The sequence below is a fragment of the Melanotaenia boesemani genome, chromosome 3 (genome assembly GCF_017639745.1).
Source record: "Melanotaenia boesemani isolate fMelBoe1 chromosome 3, fMelBoe1.pri, whole genome shotgun sequence".
Classification (NCBI taxonomy): Eukaryota; Metazoa; Chordata; class Actinopteri; order Atheriniformes; family Melanotaeniidae; genus Melanotaenia; species Melanotaenia boesemani.
In genome coordinates, this window is record NC_055684.1 from 39,622,115 (window position 1) to 39,641,406 (window position 19,292).

Sequence of the window (19,292 nt, forward strand, 5' to 3'; positions counted from 1 at the left end):
TGGCAATGAATGCAGGATATTCTTAATTTCTCCATTTCCCTCTTAATCTTCCACAGGTTGTGTAAAACAAGGTGCTTTCTCCAGGAAGACGAGCTGCTGCACTTTTATTGCTAATTATCACTGCAGGTCACAAATCAGTGGAAAGTTTGCATTTCCAGGAAAACTGAGGGGAAGGAAAAAAAAAGGATAAAATATTGTTGCTGTTATGTAACTGCTGCCTGAGAGCTGGCAGGTGCCCAAGAATTGTGCAGCATTAAGTTAAGGAAAGTGGGGCAAGGCTACGAGTTGCAGAGGAACACCTACAGCTCCCCCTGTTGGCTAAGAACAAACCCTGCAGGTTGAGGCCTCAAGAATCAACTTGGTAGTAAACAAAACAAAGAAAAACAGTAGCAGTTTATCTGATGATGAAAACAGAAGGGCTGAAAAATGAAGAATGATTCTGATAAAAAGAATTTATTCCCTAAAAGGACTGGCATGGATGTGGTGAGAAACATGCACAAGACAAACAGGAAACATGTGAAACTGGCTGAAACTGGTAGGGAAAATGACAAGCAAGTCATGGTCTGACAACTGAAGAGCGCACGCACACACCCACACAGACACACACACACACACACACACACACAGATAGATAATCCTGACTAGTGCCCCATGCTCTGAGCATGAAGACAAATATCTCCTGCTCATCACTTGCAATTCTTCCAGGAAAACAAGAGATGCGATTATGAGGGAAACAAACGTGTGCAGCAGATGATACGATAACAGTCACACAATTAACCCGGCAGGCCGGTCCGGTCTGGTTCTTGAGTTATCACTGATCTACCAAACGCTACTGGGCGAGAGGTCCCTCTGCTCAATCCATGGGCCTGCCTGGATGTGCAGCCTGGACATGAAGCAACAGAGAGTGGGATGCGGTGTCAGACGGTAGTGAAACTAACAGCTGCACTCGCTCCTGGTTACGTAACAGGTAGAAGACATTTCTTTAAGGCGGGGGGGGGGCTGCCTGTCGTGTCTTCCTGCAGACATGCCGCCATCAGTCAAGCTGCGGGCTGCTGTGTGCTGAGATCGTATGGCCACATTCTCCAGATTCTGCTTCTGGGCAGAGTTGATAAACAGTGTTGCTCTGTGGAAGCGGGGATTTCCATCGCTTCAGCACCTCCCAGCATAGAGGACGAGGGAAAATGAGACAGAGACACAACAAAGAAACAGAGCTTGTAGGGTCCTGGAAATGCTGGAAAGACCCTTTCCTACAGTCTAACTCCATTTCCTCACCAAACATCCTCTCCCGCTTCACTTGATCTTAAACAAGCGTCCGTTGTACCAGAAACCTGTTTTACTCCTTTCTGCTCACACAGATTCTCCTGACCTGCCTATGTGGGTGCTTTCAGATTTTTATCAATGATTTCACAGGAACCCATTAAGGTGGCCTACATCCCACATCCCACTCTATTCACATTTTATTCCAGAGCTTTCCTTCACATCAAACTCTTCAGATGGATCTGATTCATATCTTTTTGACATTTATATTTAATATAAAAGCTAATTTAACACTGATCAGAAGCTCCTGCAACATTCAGACACAGAAAACCTTGACTCACATAATTAAGCCAAGAACACAAGTGAAAATAAATCTCACTGAGATGAAGAACTTAGCATAAATAAATTCATTTAAAACGCTACTGCTGGAGTTTAACCAGGACTAAGAGATCTGAACACATCACAAGAGTTTTAGCATTTTTACACTGGTTTCCAGTCACAGAATAGATTTAAACTCTTCTGATGGTTTACATCCCAGAACGGTTTAGGTCCAGAATCCAGGCCAGAGTCCAGACCAGAGTCATCTCACCAGGAGACTACAGTCCGATCCAGACTCTGATCACCTGCATGGATCAGATTAAAGATCGGATGTTCCAGAACTTCCTTCAGTTACATGAAGACTAAACTGAAATTATAGTTTTTGGAGCCAAAGAAGAAAAATTAAAAGTCAGTTCTCAGCTTCAAACAGCAAAGTTCAAAACTACCAACCAAGTCAGAAACCTGGGAGTAGTCCTGGACTCAGACCTGGGAGTAGTCCTGGACTCAGACCTGGGAGTAGTCCCACAGGACTCAGACCTGGGGGTAGTCCTGGACTCAGACCTGGGAGTAGTCTTGGACACAGACCTGGGAGTAGTCCAAGACTACTCCCAGGTCTGAGTCCTGGACTCAGACCTGGGGGTAGTCCTGGACTCAGACCTGGGAGTAGTCTTGGACACAGACCTGGGAGTAGTCCTGGACACAGACCTGGGAGTAGTCCTGGACTCAGACCTGGGAGTAGTCCTGGACTCAGACCTAAGAGTAGTCTTGGACTCAGACCTGGGAGTAGCCTGGACTCAGATCTGGGAGTAGTCCTGGACACAGACCTGGGAGTAGTCCTGGACTCAGACCTAGGAGTAGTCCTGGACTCAGACCTGGGAGTAGTCTGTCCTGGACTCAGACCTAGCAGTAGTCCTGGACTCAGACCTGGGAGTAGTCCTGGACTCAGACCTAGGAGTAGTCCTGGACTCAGACCTGGGAGTAGTCCCACAGGACTCAGACCTGGGAGTAGTCCCACAGGACTCAGACCTGGGGGTAGTCCTGGACTCAGACCTGGGGGTAGTCCTGGACTCAGACCTGGGAGTAGTCCTGGACTCAGACCTGGGAGTAGTCCTGGACTCAGACCTGGGGGTAGTCCTGGACTCAGACCTGGGAGTAGTCCTGGACTCAGACCTTGGAGTAGTCTTGGACACAGACCTGGGAGTAGTCCTGGACTCAGACCTGGGAGTAGTCCTGAACTCAGACCTGGGAGTAGTCCTGGACTCAGACCTGGGAATAGTCTTGGACTCAGACCTGGGAGTAGTCCTGGACTCAGACCTGGGAGTAGTCCTGGACTCAGACCTGGATTTTAGCAGTTATATTAAGACAGCTGTGAAGTCGGTCTGTTATCACCTAAAGAACATCTGGAGGATTAAAGGACTGATGACTCAGCAGGATTTCTGTATTTATCTTTAGTAGACTAGACTACTGTAATGCTGTCCTCACAGGTCTCCCTAAAGTCCATCAGACAGTTGCAGATAGTCCAGAACGCTGCTGCTCCAGTCCTCACTAAGCCCAGGAAAGTAGATCCTAGAACTCCAGTCCTCCCTAAGACCAGGAAAGTAGATCCTAGAACTCCAGTCCTCCCTAAGACCAGGAAAGTAGATCCTAGAACTCCAGTCCTCACTAATACCAGGAAAGTAGATCCTAGAACTCCAGTCCTCACTAAGACCAGGAAAGTAGATCCTAGAACTCCAGTCCTCACTAAGACCAGGAAAGTAGATCCTAGAACTCCAGTCCTCACTAAGACCAGGAAAGTAGATCCTAGAACTCCAGTCCTCACTAAGACCAGGAAAGTAGATCCTAGAACTCCAGTCCTCAGATCTTTACACTGGCTTCCTGCTATTAGTTTACAAAGACCTGAATGGTTTAGGATCAGAATTCATTCAGGATCTTCTGGTTCGTTATGGACCAACAAGAGCCTTCAGGTCATCAGGGTCAGGTCTACTTTCTGTTGCCAGAGTCAGAACTAAACGTGGAGAGGCAGCGTTCAGCTTTTATGCTCCTCACATGTGGAACAAACTCCCAGAAACCTGCAGGTCTGCTGACTCAGCAGTTTTACATCAGAGTTAAAACTTTTCTATTTGCTGCCTTTTATCAGAACAGCTGTTAATTGCCACACTGGAACTTTATTTCTGGCTTTTAATCTATTTTATTAAAGCTTTTTGTCTTTGTTTAATTTCTTTAATTTCTTTTAAAGTTTGTTTTAATGCACCTGTTATTGCTTCCTGCTCCCAGCTGTGATGCTTTTAATGTTTTATGTAAAGCACTTTGAACTGTCCTGTACATGAAAACTTATGTACAAATAAACTTGCCTTACCTACATTACCGTTCAAAAGTTTGGGCTCACTTTGCCATAGGATTCAATAGGGAAGTGACCCCAAACTTTTGAATAGTAGTGTAAATGTCAGGTAAAAATCTCTTTAGGTAATTTTTTAATAGATAAGATTACAAGCTATAAAAAAAGCTTAAAAAAAGCTTTAATTTTGGAAAATGTAATCTACTGCAGCAACAAGTTAGTTTAAAACCTCGAACATGAGAATAAAAACAAAAAAATGTAATGATCTAAGGTATACTTTTCATCTCACAGCAGATATTTAAGGGTAGAAAAAGCTCTTATTCTCTGTCTTGCTTAAGCCATATTCTCCTTCAATGATTCCACAATTTATCTTCATCTGCACAAAAGTTTGTATTTCAGATCTGAATTTGAATGGAGAGAACTGAAACTGAACTATGAAAATGAATTAGGGAATGAATTTTTTCAAATACAAAAGTTTCAACTTCACCAATATACATATATATTCAATATATATATATATTATTCAAACAGGCATATTCAGATTCAAATTGAATGATTCAAATTCAAATATAAAGAATTCAGATTCGCTCCCCAGTGGCACAAAGCTTATCCCATAAAGAAGAAGGGGTTAAAAAAATCCATCATGGAGGTGAAACATGAATTTTAAAGAGAAAAGATAAAACTGATTGTTAAAATAGTTAAAATGGGTTGATATGAAACCAGAATAAACCATAAAAACAACCTTACGTATACCTGCTTTCTTAAAGGGTTTTAAATATCAGATTAATCATCTAAAACTAAGTAAATCTACTTGACAGCAGATAACACCACATACATGTACAAGCCTGACAGACAAAGCCAATCTAGAAACGTTAGCAGTAAGCTACACGTCCACATGGAGTTCAGGAGCCAATCAGCACACAGCAGTGGGGGAAGGGAGGGGCTAAGCTGCAGACACGCGTGTGCAGATGGAACTGAGATGCTAGAACGTCTACTTGAAAGCACAAGTACGTCTATGTCGTTAGTGGGAGACGAATCAGATGAACAATAGTAAGTAAAATGATCAACCTCAGCCACATCCATTTCATCATCAAAGGCAATCAGCTGCAAGAGAGAAAGTAAAGGAGGCAGAGTTAGTAGAGCTTGTTAGTGAGTCAGCCTCCTTCACAACAGTGCAAATGTCAAGCTTTCACACATACGTACACACACATGCACGGACGGCATGAAACTGTGAAGGCAAAACAAATTAATGACAGTAGTAACGCCTCATTACCATCATGGCTCTTTACATTCAGACTGAAGCCCAGAAGAAAAGAACACCAAACACTGACGGACAGGAAAAAGATGAGTGATCGAGTTATACCCTCATTTTAAATAATGTGTCCATCCTGGAACTGCATATACAGCAAAAGGTGGGGGGGGGGGGGGGGGGGGGGGGGGGCATGGCTCAGTGGGTGGAGTGGTCATCCTGCAGCCCAAGGGTTGCCGGTTCGATCCCGGCCCATCAAGTTCATGTCGCGGTGTCCCCAAGCAAGACACCGAACCTCAAATTGCTCCTGATGGGTCGTGGTTGAGCGCCTTGCATGGCAGCTTCCGCCATCAGTGTGTGAATGTGACATACATGTAAAGCGCTTTAGATAAAATTGTTATATAAGTACAGACCATTTACCATTTAGAAGATATGATAAAAACTTTATTCTCCACAACCGTCAATACGTTTTCTGGTTCACTGCTGAGTCTCAGACTAACTGGAGTCAGGACTGAGCTGCGTGAATCATACCAGCGCTTCGAACCTTTTCATCTTACACTCACCAGCCACTTCTTTCAGGTCCACCTGTTCAACAGCTTGTTAAACCGAACATCTAACCAGTCAATCACACGGCAGCATGTAGTCATGTAGACGTGGTGAAGACGACTTCCTGAAGTTCAAACTGAGCATCAGAATAAAGAAGAAAGAGGATTTAAGAGACTTTGAACGTGGCATGGTTGTTGGTCTGAGTATTTACTGGGATTTTCACCCACAACCATCTCCAGGATTTCCAGAGAATAGTCTGAAGAAGACTATGAAGAAGACATGAGCCGCCACCTTATCGTGGTGGAGGAGTTTGTGTGTCCTGACGATCCTAGCAGCTATGTTGTCGGGGGCGCATGCCCCTGGTAGGGTCACCCATGGCAAACAGGTGTCTAGGGGAGGGACCAGACGAAGCGCGGCTCAGACAACCCTTATGATGATGAAAAAACAAGGACCAAGGTTTCCCTTGCCCGGACGCGGGTCACCGGGGCCCCCCTCTGGAGCCAGGCCTGGAGGTGGGGCACGGAGGCAAGCGCCTGGTGGCCGGGCCTTTGCCCATGGGGCCCGGTCGGGCTCAGCCCGAAAGGGAGACATGGGCCTCTCCTCCCGTGGGCTCACCACCTACAGGAGGGGCCATAGGGGTCGGGTGCATTGTGAGCTGGGCGGCTGCCAGAGGCGGGGACCCTGGCGGTCTGATCCTCAGCTGCAAAAGCTAGCTCTAGGGACGTGGAATGTCACCTCTCTAGCGGGGAAGGAGCCTGAGCTGGTGCGCAACGTTGAGCGGTTCCGGCTAGATATAGTTGGACTCACCTCGACACATGGCTTGGGCTCTGGAACAACTGCCCTCGAGAGGGGCTGGACCCTCTTCCATTCTGGAGTTACTCCCGCTGAGAGGCGCCGAGCAGGTGTAGGCCTGCTCATTGCCCTCCAACTTGGCGCCTGTACGTTGGGGTTTACCCCGGTGGACGAAAGGGTAGCCTCCCTCCGCCTTCGGGTGGGGGGACGGGTCCTGACTGTTGTTTGTGCCTATGCACCAAATAGCAGTTCAGCGTACCCACTCTTTTTGGAGTCCTTGGGGGGGGGGTGTTGGAGAGCACTCCTTCTGGGGACTCCCTCGTTCTGCTGGGGGACTTCAATGCTCACGTGGGCAGTGACAGCGAGACCTGGAGGGGCGTGATTGGGAGGAACGGCCCCCCTGATCTGAATCCGAGTGGTGTTTTGTTGTTGGACTTCTGTGCTCGTCATGGATTGTCCATAACGAACACCTTGTTCAGACATAAGAGTGTCCACATGTGCACTTGGCACCAGGACACTCCAGGCCCCAGTTCAATGATCGACTTTATAGTCGTGTTGTCGGACTTGCAGCTGCATGTCCTGGACACTCGGGTGAAGAGAGGGGCGGAGCTGTCAACTGATCACCACCTGGTGGTGAGTTGGCTCAGATGGTGGGGGAGGATGCCGGTCAGGCCTGGCAGACCCAAGCGTGTTGTGAGGGTCTGCTGGGAACGTCTGGCAGAGTCCCCTGTCAGAAAGAGTTTCAACTCCCATCTCCGGCAGAGCTTCAACCATGTCCCGGGTGAGGAGGGGGACATTGAGTCCGAATGGGCTGTGTTCCGTGCCTCTATTGTCGAGGCGGCAAGCCACAGCTGTGGCCTTAAGGTCGTCGGTGCCTGTTGTGGCGGTAACCCCCAAACTCGTTGGTGGACACCGGCAGTAAGGGATGCCGTCAAGCTGAAGAAGGAGTCCTATCGGGCCTTTTTGGCCTGTGGGACTCCAGAGGCAGCTGATGGGTATCGGCGGGCTAAGCGGAGCACAGCTTCGGCGGTCGCTAAGGCAAAAGCTCGGGCATGGGAGAGGCCATGGAGAATGACTTCCGGACGGCTTTGAGGAGATTCTGGTCCACCATCCGGCGGCTCAGGAGGGGAAAGCAGTGCTCCGTCAACACTGTGTACAGTGAGGATGGGGGGCTGCTGACCTCGACTCGAGACGTTGTGAGGCGGTGGAGGGAATACTTCGAAGACCTCCTCAATCCCACCAACACGTCTTCTGATGAGGAAACAGAGTCTGGGGTAGCTGGTGCTGGCTCGCCTATCTCTGGGGCTGAGGTCGCTGAGGTGGTTAAAAATCTCCTTGGTGGCAAGGTCCCAGGGGTGGATGAGGTCCACCTGGAGTTCCTTAAGGCTCTGGATGCTGTAGTCATGAGCTGTGGGTAATGACCGAAAGAACGAGATCTCGAATACAAGCGGCCGAAATGAGTTTCCTCCACAGGGTGGCCGGGCTCTCCCTTAGAGATAGAGTGAGAAGCTCGGTGATCCGGGAGGGGCTCAGAGCAGAGCCACTTCTCCTCCACATCAAGAGGAGCCACATGAGGTGGCTTGGGCATCTGGTTAGGATGCCTCCTGGACGCCTCCCTGGTGAGGTGTTCCGGGCACGTCCCACCAGAAAGAGGCCCCGGACTACATCTCTCGGCTGGCCTGGGAACGCCTCGGGATCCCTTCGAATGAGCTGGTGAATGTGGCCGGGGAGAGGGAAGTCTGGGTTTCCCTGCTTAGGCAGCTGGCCCCACGACCCAACTCCGGACAAGCGGAAGAAAATGAATGGATGGATGGATGGATGGGTCTGAAGAAGAGAAAATATCCAGAGCAGCATCTTCTGATGCTATTTCCAGCAGGATAATGCACCATGTCACAAAGCTCAGATCATCTCCACCTGCTTTCTAGAACATGACGATGAGTTCACTGGACTCCAACGACCTCCACAGCCACCAGATCTCAGTCCAGTAGAGCAGCTTTGGGATGTGGTGGAACGGGAGATTCTCATCATGGATGCAGCCGACAAACCTGCAGCAACTGTGTGATGCTGTCATGTCAATATGGAGAAAACCTCTGAGGAAGGTTTCCACCACCTGCTTCATCTATCACACCAAGGATTAAAAAGGTCTGACCCAGTACTAGAAGGTGGACCTGATGAAGAGGACGACCCGGTACTAGAAGGCGGACCTGATGAAGAGGACGACCAGGTACTAGAAGGCGGACCTGATGAAGAGGACGACCCGGTACTAAAAGGCGGACCTGATGAAGAGGACGACCCGGTACTAGAAGGCGGACCTGATGAAGAGGACGACCCGGTACTAGAAGGCGGACCTGATGAAGAGGACGACCCGGTACTAGAAGGCGGACTTGGTGAAGAGGAGGACTTGGTGAAGAGGACGACCCGGTACTAGAAGGTGGACTTGGTGAAGAGGACGACTCGGTACTAGAAGGCGGACCTGATGAAGAGGACGACCTGGTACTAGAAGGTGGACTTGGTTGGCGAGTGTAGACAGTGTTGATCATGTGAATGAGTATTAATAATAAATCTAATAAATGGAACTTCCAGGTGCTTTCATGAGCCAACAGTCAGGTTTGGTTTAAGCAGGTTAACTGGTCTCTAAACTCTCCTGAGGAGTGAGAGGTAGTTTGTCTCTCTGTGTTGGTCCTGTGATGGACTTGTGACCTGTCCATGTCACCTGCTAATTGCTGGGATAGGGTCCATATTCCTGTAGTGAAATAAGTGGCATAAAAAATAAATGAACAAAGAAGCTGAAAGAATCTCCTCCATAGTGCTGATTCCATATTCTTTAGTAGGGATTGTGTTCCAGCTCATCTTGGGAAGAACTGACCTCCAACTGGTTTGCTGTTAATGATTCAAACTGTGTTCAGTGGTACACCAGTAACACAAGCAGCATCACCGGAGAATAAAGCTGTAAATAAATAATCATAATAAAAAAATGAAATAATAATAAAAACAGAAAAAGTGAATAAAGGAACATATTTTAAAAAATCCTTTTTTTTTTGTTTCATGACTAAAGAAACTCAAATGTACGAGTGTGCTGAGCTGACCAGTCTGGGAGGATCCTATTGGAAATAAGCTTAAAGACCTGAAGCATTTAGTAGCCAGTGATGGTTTGTAGAATGCTTGTGTGAAGGAACTGGTCCATGCATGTTGTTAAGAAAGCTGATGTTCATCCCTTTCACCATTCAGGTGTTTGGTGTTTGTATGGCACAAAGATTTATTTGGGGATTATTTAGAAAGAAAGCAACGAGGGAATTTTAGTTTGGTGTTTCCCCAGTACGGTTGCTATCGTAGAACAAAGTCTTCTTCTAAGACGAGGGCTTTAACCTGTTTATTTTACCTGAACCACAACGTGAAAGAACAAGTAGCATACCTTTTCCCCATAGCCTCGGTCCTTCGTCATCATTTCCCTCAGTGTCTGCAGGACTTTGATGCACAGACGTTCTTCATTTTCCTCCAACAGCTGTTTGGTGTGTTTGATCAGTCTGGTTGAAGGAGAAAGAAAACAAGCAATGTGATGACGTCATAAGAAAAGTAAGAATGGGACAGTAGTCATCACAGCACCAACCTCCACAACAATGTCACGACTGAGACGATTTCCATCACCTTTGAGCCAAAACAACACATCTACACCAGCGTAAAGCTGTTCTGGTGCTTGGAAGTAACAGGCAGTGATTGTGGCACGCATCATCATTTAACATGAAAAAAGCGCTTTGGCTTCAGTTTGGCTTCTTATCGGCTGCTCAGAGAACCACCACCTGCCGTTCAGCCAACAGCTGCAGGTCCTTTGAAGTGCAGAAATTCTGGCTGTGTTAAACTATTTATATTCTTTTTATAACTATTTGCTGACACAGTCGTCCAGTGGTTGAATACACTAAAGATGTTGTTTAGGTTTCTTTTTGTGTGTTTCTGGTACTCTGCTTGTTGCCATCTTGGTTATTTTTGTTTTAGGAACTCCTGATGATTGTCTGCTTAGATTACTCGTTGCTTCTATCTGCTGTATCTTTGTCTCTACTTCCGTTTTTCTACTTTCCTCTTATCTCTGTTCACTATTCTCCTGTTTTCTGTGCCCTCTGGTCAGGTCCAGCAACATTACATAAATTCCATAATTCCAAATAAATAAATATGATAAAAATAAATAAATAAGAAAATCAGATTATCAAGAGAAGTCTTATACCCATAAAGCTCCTCTTGGCAAAGCAAATTTGTTCAGCACAACACAGCAGCCAGACCATCATTCTGCCGCCACCGTGCTGGACAGGACAAGTTAAAGAAAAAAAAAAAATCTATATTCTACATGGATGTCATTTTTATTCACTTCTTTTTTTGTTATTAACTTAATGTTCTGGATGGGATATGAGTCCCCCCAAAGAAGAGAGTAAAGTTATAATACCAACATATAACTTTATTTTCTACACCGATCTAATGACAGAGTTTCTTAAGTTCAGACATGATTGATCGTGGCGGCTCAGTGACTTCGCCGCCATCATCAGGTTGTTTTCTATGGGATAAACTTTGTGCCACTGGGGAGCGAATCTGAATTCTTATATTTGAATATGAATCATTCAATTTGAATCTGAATATGCCTGTTTGAATAATTGCTTTAAAAAACTGAATCCAAATTACCATATTTGATATTGAATCTTTGTTTTTTGAATGTTTATATTGGTAAAGTTGAATTTGAAAAATTTATTTACCCAATTCATTTTCATAGTTCAGTTTCAGTTCTCTCCATTCAAATTCAGATCTGAAATTCAAATTCAGATCTGAAATACAGATTCAGATCTGAAATTCAAATTCAGATCTGAAATACAGATTCAGATCTGAAATACAAATTCAGATCTGAAATTCAAATTCAGATCTGAAATACAAATTCAGATCTGAAATACAAATTCAGATCTGAAATTCAAATTCAGATCTGAAATTCAAATTCAGATCTGAAATACAGATTCAGATCTGAAATTCAAATTCAGATCTGAAATACAGATTCAGATCTGAAATTCAAATTCAGATCTGAAATACAAATTCAGATCTGAAATTCAAATTCAGATCTGAAATACAAATTCAGATCTGAAATTCAAATTCAGATCTGAAATACAGATTCAGATCTGAAATTCAAATTCAGATCTGAAATACAGATTCAGATCTGAAATTCAAATTCAGATCTGAAATACAAATTTAGATCTGAAATTCAAACTTTTGTGCCGCACATCCGGGACCTGACGTGAGGCAAAACTAGTCGATCGCAGATGGAGTAACGTCAGTTTTGTGCAGTTGTTCTCAAAGGCTACAAGCAGAGGGAGGGCGAGGAGAGGGTGGCGGCGGGGAGAGAGAGAGAGAAATGGAGAAACGCTAAGATCCAGGCCAGCCACTCTCGCTACAACGGCAGTTACCGTTTCTGTAGCGGTAGTTACCGTTTCCTCAATGGTCTCAGCGGTTTGCCACTGTGGGCTGGTTGCAGACTTTTCACATTAGTGGTAACTCCTAATACAAGAAAAATATGTGTAGGTTTGGGCTGCAGACACGCCAGATCACGTCTGTGACGGCGTATCGTTGTGAAAGCAGCTTGCAGGCTCATTGGGCTCCGTCAGTCCAGGAGAAACGAGAATGGAGCAACATTCTGTCGTCCCGCAACATCCCAGCCAGCAGTGGTCAGGGTCCACTCCATCTGCGATCGACTAGTTTTGCCTCAAGTCAGGCCCTGGATGTGTGGCACAAAAGTTTGTATTTCAGATCTGAATTTGAATTTAGAGAACTGAAACTGAACTATGAAAATGAATTAGGTAAAGAAATTTTTCAAATACAAAAGTTTCAACTTTACCAATATAAACATTCAAAAAACAAAGATTCAATATCAAATATGGTCATTTGGATTCAGTTTTTTAAAGCAATTATTCAAACAGGCATATTCAGATTCAAATTGAATGATTCATATTCAAATATAAAGAATTCAGATTCGCTCCCCAGTGGCACAAAGTTTATCCCATAGTTTTCTGAGTGGATATTTTGCTTTACTGATATTTAAAGTCTGCTTATTAAAGCTGAAACTTCATCAGGTTTCACAATCCAGACACATTTTACACATTTCTTAACTTTCCAAGCCATTTTGATTTGTCTGCAACCAGCAATGTTCCAGGACTTTTTGCATCGGTGGTGTCAGAGGTCAAGGCTCACTTTGATATGAATCCCCCACTTTCACATTTCTTGCGAGCTTCTGTGTTCTCAGGGAAGAGCAGCTCTGGGCGATGCAGAACATCCACCAGCACTGAGAGCTCAGCTTGGACCAGAGGCCTCAGTCGGTCCTCCAGTGCAGATACGATGTCCTGCAGAGCAGAACACAAGACAAAAGCTGAGCTTATTGTCAGTCAAAAACTGTACTTTGATCACACATTTTCTCAAGTTCTTCTCTATGATTCAGTGTTAAAGTGTAAACTACTATTTATCACTCCTCAACCTTAAAAGTTAAACATAAACCTCAAAAATGCAGTTTTCTACATCTAATGGGCTCGCACACGGGAAACGACCAACAGCAGCAGAGCCGTGCATCGCGCTCTAAGATCGCGTTTCTCCAAGAAATTTGATTGGTTATGGTATTGGTGGGGATTTTGACATTTTCAAACCAGTCCCTGACGTGACAAAGTATGACAGATGGAGAGTCAGAAGATTTTGCATGAATTAACAGAAATCTTGCTGTTTACTGTATAAATGAGAGACAACCCAGGGTTCATCCGAGTTTACAAAATAGGAAACAGCATCGTGAATATCATCATTTTATGGACCTCAAGGCTGATCCAGATAAATCCAGAACCTACGTTTGGACTAATTCACTCTGGCGCCACGCGGCTGCCTTTTATTAAGCTAAAATATGCTACCATGTTAAAGTGTTTGCAGACTGCGCTGTCCAGCCTGCTCTCATTGGTCAGTCCATGAAGATCCTCACTGGTTGGCTGTAGTGCCAGGAGACAGCGACAAAAATTTAACATTTTTCTATTTTCTTGTGTCGAGTCGCAAGCCCCGTGTGCACGTCTACATGAACGAGCGCAACACATGCACGAATGTCGCCTGTCACTTGGCTGGAGGAGGGCAGCGATTTTCACCTCAATACGCAGCTTCCATAGGAAAAGATGGAGAAGGAGCGACGTCGTTTCCCGTGTGTCGAGACCATGACAGATGGTGTGAAATGTTTAAAATAAGTTTAACTGTAATTGATAAAAAGAGGACACACTACATATTTCCATGTGTGAATTTTACTCTTTTGAAGCAGCTAGATTTCTCTCTCGTAGTACGTGGACAAGCTTCACTACAAAGTGTCATTTCTCTTTAAACTTCCTGTCCAATCAGTATACATGTGAAAACATGGCAAAAGTGAAGTTTCACAACCACTGCTGGTTTAGTGGCTTTGACATGCACTGAAAACAAATACACCAGAAAGCAGGAAGGTTCTAGAAAGAGGAATTCATTGTGTGAATCACGACTTTCTGCCTGCGAGCTGGACCGTGTTAAATTCAAACCACCGCTGGATGATGGGCTGCTGTATGACTGAGGGGTTTTCAATTTTTATTTTGAAAAGTTTCAACCAAAAGTTTCCTGTTTAAACTGAGATAACAGCAACATTAGTCAGGTCAGTGATTTTAGATTTCCACAGAAAACTGAGTCACAAGTTCCAGGAAGAAAAACAGGGTGCAGCAGCACCTCCCATTACTGAAAGCTACTGGTTTTTGTTTGTTTTTTTCTCCCAAGGATATAATTCTTTACTACTTCAAGAATAGTTTTGTTCACAGTGTAGTTACAGAAAGCATTATGTCACTCTTCAAATCAAATTTTATTTATAAAGCACTTTTTGTGCATAACAGCAGCACAAAGTGTTTTATATAATAAAACCAACAGTTTTAGCATCTTAAAAACACAATCACATACACCCAAGAAGGTTTAACATTCTGCAGTTGGATAAAATGAACTTTCTCTTGTCTTCTGGTTAAGCTGTAAGAAGTTCTTACATCCTTGACTTTATATCTAAAATCTTGTGTAAAAGGACTTTAACTGGCTCCAGGTCATCACGAAACACGGCAATGTAAAGCTGCGTATCATCAGCATAGCTGTGGAATTAATGCCGTGTCTCCTGATGGCGTCCTCAAGAGGCAACATGGACAGACTAAAAAGAAGTGGGCCTGAAACTGATCCTTGGGGAACCCCTTATTTTGTGTGTCCATGAGGAGCAGGTGTCCATACTTACAAAGAACTGTCAATCTGTGAGATAGAGATAAAACTATTTAAAACAATACATAAGAGGCCCACCAGATTTCTGAGTCTATTTAATGAAATCTGGTGATCTACTGTATCGAAGGCAGCACTAAGATCCAGTAAAACCAGGACTGAAGGTTTCTGAGAGTCCAAATTACACCTGAGGTAATTTACAATCCTAAATAGGGCCATCTTAGTTTTTCTAATACATTCTTTCTATTTACTCAGTTACCTGAAAAAACACTTTTTCGATAATTTTACTTAAAAACGGTGAGTTACCGGTTAGTAATTATCAAGAACGCTGTGATCTAAACCGACATGCAATCAACAGCCAATGGTCTGTAGTAGAGCTGAAGTAAAGAGCTAAAACGTAGGCTGAGCTTTCTCTAACTGTCTTTACTTTTCTGGCAGAAAAATCCCAAACAGGTGCTTGTGAGTATGCATGCATGTATGTATGTTTGCATGTAAATACACCTGCTAAATGCGGCGTATTTACGACAATATTGTACATTCATTAATATGCATTGTCCCATTAAAATAACTGATAAAAAATATTAGGAGGGAAATTCTACATCTCATCTCCAACGTATAAAATGTAATGTCTAGACAAAGTATGTGACTAAATGATCAATCAGAATAAATGCACAACTTCTACTGAGTTGTCTTTATAATCATCAAGACAAATAAAAAATTAAAAATTCAAGTTTGTGTGAATTTGGTAGTTTAGGATATCGGGTGTTCAGGAAGTTAAAGATAAGCGTTCTGGAAAAAAAATGATCTATAGAAGTAATATTTAACTTCATAGTTGTTGTCGCTTTTATTCTCTGATGCACCACTTTTATTTTTCATCTGATTGTATATACTGTGGCTTATTATATTTATTATGTCTTTTAGCTTATTCCTGTGTTGTTGTTGCTGGAAACATGTTCGGCTGCATTTCACGGCCATTAAACGAGCATGTGAAACACTTGTGCTGCATGTTGTTGTGCTGACCTGCCCAGAGACCACAATTTACTCATCAAATTGAAATGTTGATTAATGTGCATTGTCCCTTTTAAATAAACTGAATAAACAAAAATCTAAACTTTTCGAGTCAGTAATTTCAGTGAAAACTGAGTCATAAGATGGAAGAAGGACTTTTCAAGCTGGAACTGATGCGCGTTTGTTGCGGAACGATGTGATTTTTGAAAGGATTGAGGCAGAATATGGAGTCATAGTTAAGCCACCTGCCCTGCATGTGCTTTCATGCATCCCGGTAGAAGCATGACAAAGTGATGATGCATGAGGTCTCTGACTAGGAAAAGCTTTTAGGAATAAAAATATTTATTTGAGTGCTAATTATGTGGAACCGGAGAGATGTTATGAGGGATATATGAGACACTTGTGTTTTAAATCACAGAAACTACACGCAGGGCTGCAGTTAATGGAAATGTGTTAAACAGAATAACAACCATAAGAGAATAAAAACTATGTTTTACTGAACTCCTCCTGACCTGTAGCCTCTCAATGATGTTCCTGTAGTCTTTAGAGGTCGACAGACCGGAGTCTCGTCTGGAAGTGTTCTTTGCAGACAGTCTCCAGTTGAGGATGCTCTTCTGAACAACGTTATTGGACTTTACAAACAAGTTGTTGACCTGACTGTCAAGGTCCACTGGGATGGCGATTGCTCTGCTTTTGGCTGAAAGGCCAAAAAAAATGTTATTTGTAATGATATCATCAAAGGTTATATGAGAAAGGTTTGTGGTTGGGTGAAATGCTTACCCACGTCTGAGAGTACTTTAATACAAGCCTCAACGGAGGCCTTTTGAACAGGGTTAAGCCAGTTACAGTGGTACACTCTGAAAACTCCCTGAAGCAGCTGGACAAACACTGGCTGACGAGTCTGTGAGAGCAGGAAGGAGAAAGAGGAAATCATACAGGGTAAGAGAGGCTGGAGACCTGGATGAAGATTCAATAACAAAAAGTTACTACTGGCTCCCTATCTATGTTTAACCCTTAAAACTCCACAAGACATTTTGGGCTATTTTTGGTCCAACTTGTGTCCTTAAATCTAAACCAGTGTGTAACAGCTTTTAATCCCAGTATAAACCAGTCTGTAGCAGCTTTTAATCCAAGTATAAACCAGTGTGTAACAGCTTTTAATCCCAGTATAAACCAGTCTGTAGCAGCTTTTAATCCCAGTATAAACCAGTCTGTAGCAGCTTTTAATCCAAGTATAAACCAGTCTGTAACAGCTTTTAATCCCAGTATAAACCAGTCTGTAGCAGCTTTTAATCCAAGTATAAACCAGTGTGTAACAGCTTTTAATCCCAGTATAAACCAGTCTGTAGCAGCTTTTAATCCCAGTATAAACCAGTGTGTAGCAGCTTTTAATCCCAGTATAAACCAGTCTGTAGCAGCTTTTAATCCCAGTATAAACCAGTCTGTAACAGCTTTTAATCCCAGTATAAACCAGTCTGTAGCAGCTTTTAATCCCAGTATAAACCAGTGTGAAGCAGTTTTTAATCCCAGTATAAACCAGTCTGTAGCAGCTTTTAATCCCAGTATAAACCAGTCTGTAGAAGCTTTTAATCCCAGTATAAACCAGTCTGTAGAAGCTTTTAATCCCAGTATAAACCAGTCTGTAACAGCTTTTAATCCAGTATAAACCAGTCTGTAGCAGCTTTTAATCCCAGTATAAACCAGTCTGTAGCAGCTTTTAATCCCAGTATAAACCAGTCTGTAGCAGCTTTTAATCCCAGTATAAACCAGCCTGTAACAGCTTTTAATCCCAGTATAAACCAGTGTGTAGCAGCTTTTAATCCCAGTATAAACCAGTCTGTAGAAGCTTTTAATCCCAGTATAAACCAGTCTGTAACAGCTTTTAATCCCAGTATAAACCAGTCTGTAGAAGCTTTTAATCCCAGTATAAACCAGCCTGTAACAGCTTTTAATCCCAGTATAAACCAGTGTGTAGCAGCTTTTAATCCCAGTATAAACCAGTCTGTAGCAGCTTTTAATCCCAGTATAAACCAGTCTGTAGCAGCTTTTAATCCCAGTATAAACCAGTCTGTAGCAGTTTTTAATCCCAGTATAAACCAGTCTGTAGCAGCTTTTAATCCCAGTATAAACCAGTCTGTAGCAGCTTTTAATCCCAGTATAAACCAGTGTGAAGCAGTTTTTAATCCCAGTATAAACCAGTCTGTAGCAGCTTTTAATCCCAGTATAAACCAGTCTGTAGAAGCTTTTAATCCAAGTATAAACCAGTGTGTAGCAGCTTTTAATCCCAGTATAAACCAGTCTGTAGCAGCTTTTAATCCCAGTATAAACCAGTCTGTAACAGCTTTTAATCCCAGTATAAACCAGTCTGTAGCAGCTTTTAATCCCAGTATAAACCAGTGTGAAGCAGTTTTTAATCCCAGTATAAACCAGTCTGTAGCAGCTTTTAATCCCAGTATAAACCAGTCTGTAGAAGCTTTTAATCCCAGTATAAACCAGTCTGTAGAAGCTTTTAATCCCAGTATAAACCAGTCTGTAACAGCTTTTAATCCAGTATAAACCAGTCTGTAGCAGCTTTTAATCCCAGTATAAACCAGTCTGTAGCAGCTTTTAATCCCAGTATAAACCAGTCTGTAGCAGCTTTTAATCCCAGTATAAACCAGTCTGTAACAGCTTTTAATCCCAGTATAAACCAGTGTGCAGCAGCTTTTAATCCCAGTATAAACCAGTCTGTAGAAGCTTTTAATCCCAGTATAAACCAGTGTGTAGAAGCTTTTAATCCCAGTATAAACCAGTCTGTAGAAGCTTTTAATCCCAGTATAAACCAGCCTGTAACAGCTTTTAATCCCAGTATAAACCAGTGTGTAGCAGCTTTTAATCCCAGTATAAACCAGTCTGTAGCAGCTTTTAATCCCAGTATAAACCAGTCTGTAGCAGCTTTTAATCCCAGTATAAACCAGTCTGTAGCAGTTTTTAATCCCAGTATAAACCAGTCTGTAGCAGCTTTTAATCCCAGTATAAACCAGTCTGTAACAGCTTTTAATCCCAGTATAAACCAGTGTGTAACAGCTTTTAATCCCAGTATAAACCAGTCTGTAGCAGCTTTTAATCCCAGTATAAACCAGTGTGTAGCAGCTTTTAATCCCAGTATAAACCAGTCTGTAGCAGCTTTTAATCCCAGTATAAACCAGTGTGTAACAGCTTTTAATCCCAGTATAAACCAGTGTGTAGCAGCTTTTAATCCCAGTATAAACCAGTCTGTAGCATCTTTTAATCCCAGTATAAACCAGTCTGTGGCAGCTTTTAATCCCAGTATAAACCAGTCTGTAGCAGTTTTTAATCCCAGTATAAACCAGTCTGTAGCAGCTTTTAATCCCAGTATAAACCAGTCTGTAACAGCTTTTAATCCCAGTATAAACCAGTCTGTAACAGTTTTTAATCCCAGTATAAACCAGTGTGTAGCAGCTTTTAATCCCAGTATAAACCAGTGTGTAGCAGCTTTTAATCCCAGTATAAACCAGTCTGTAGAAGCTTTTA

At 43.3% G+C, this 19,292-nt stretch overlaps 1 protein-coding gene across 14 annotated transcripts in view; it reads right to left on the reverse strand.

The window, feature by feature from the left end:
- Positions 1-19,292, reverse strand: part of itpr1b (inositol 1,4,5-trisphosphate receptor, type 1b) — a 131,209-nt gene that overhangs the window by 62,598 nt on the left and 49,319 nt on the right. For 9 of the 14 annotated variants that reach the window (XR_006009699.1, XM_041979620.1, XM_041979624.1 and 6 more), the window contains exons 36-40: positions 16,539-16,659; positions 16,271-16,455; positions 12,711-12,859; positions 9,910-10,021; positions 4,979-5,014 (exon numbers count right to left, since the gene is read on the reverse strand). Coding sequence is in view for 13 of the 14 variants with exons in the window: in XM_041979620.1 (XP_041835554.1) it covers positions 4,979-5,014; positions 9,910-10,021; positions 12,711-12,859; positions 16,271-16,455; positions 16,539-16,659 (603 nt within the window). In the remaining variant the exon portion in view is untranslated. The remainder of the gene's footprint in view (positions 1-4,978; positions 5,015-9,909; positions 10,022-12,710; positions 12,860-16,270; positions 16,456-16,538; positions 16,660-19,292) is intronic. The other 5 variants (XM_041979631.1, XM_041979628.1, XM_041979626.1 and 2 more) reach the window with 1 other exon arrangement.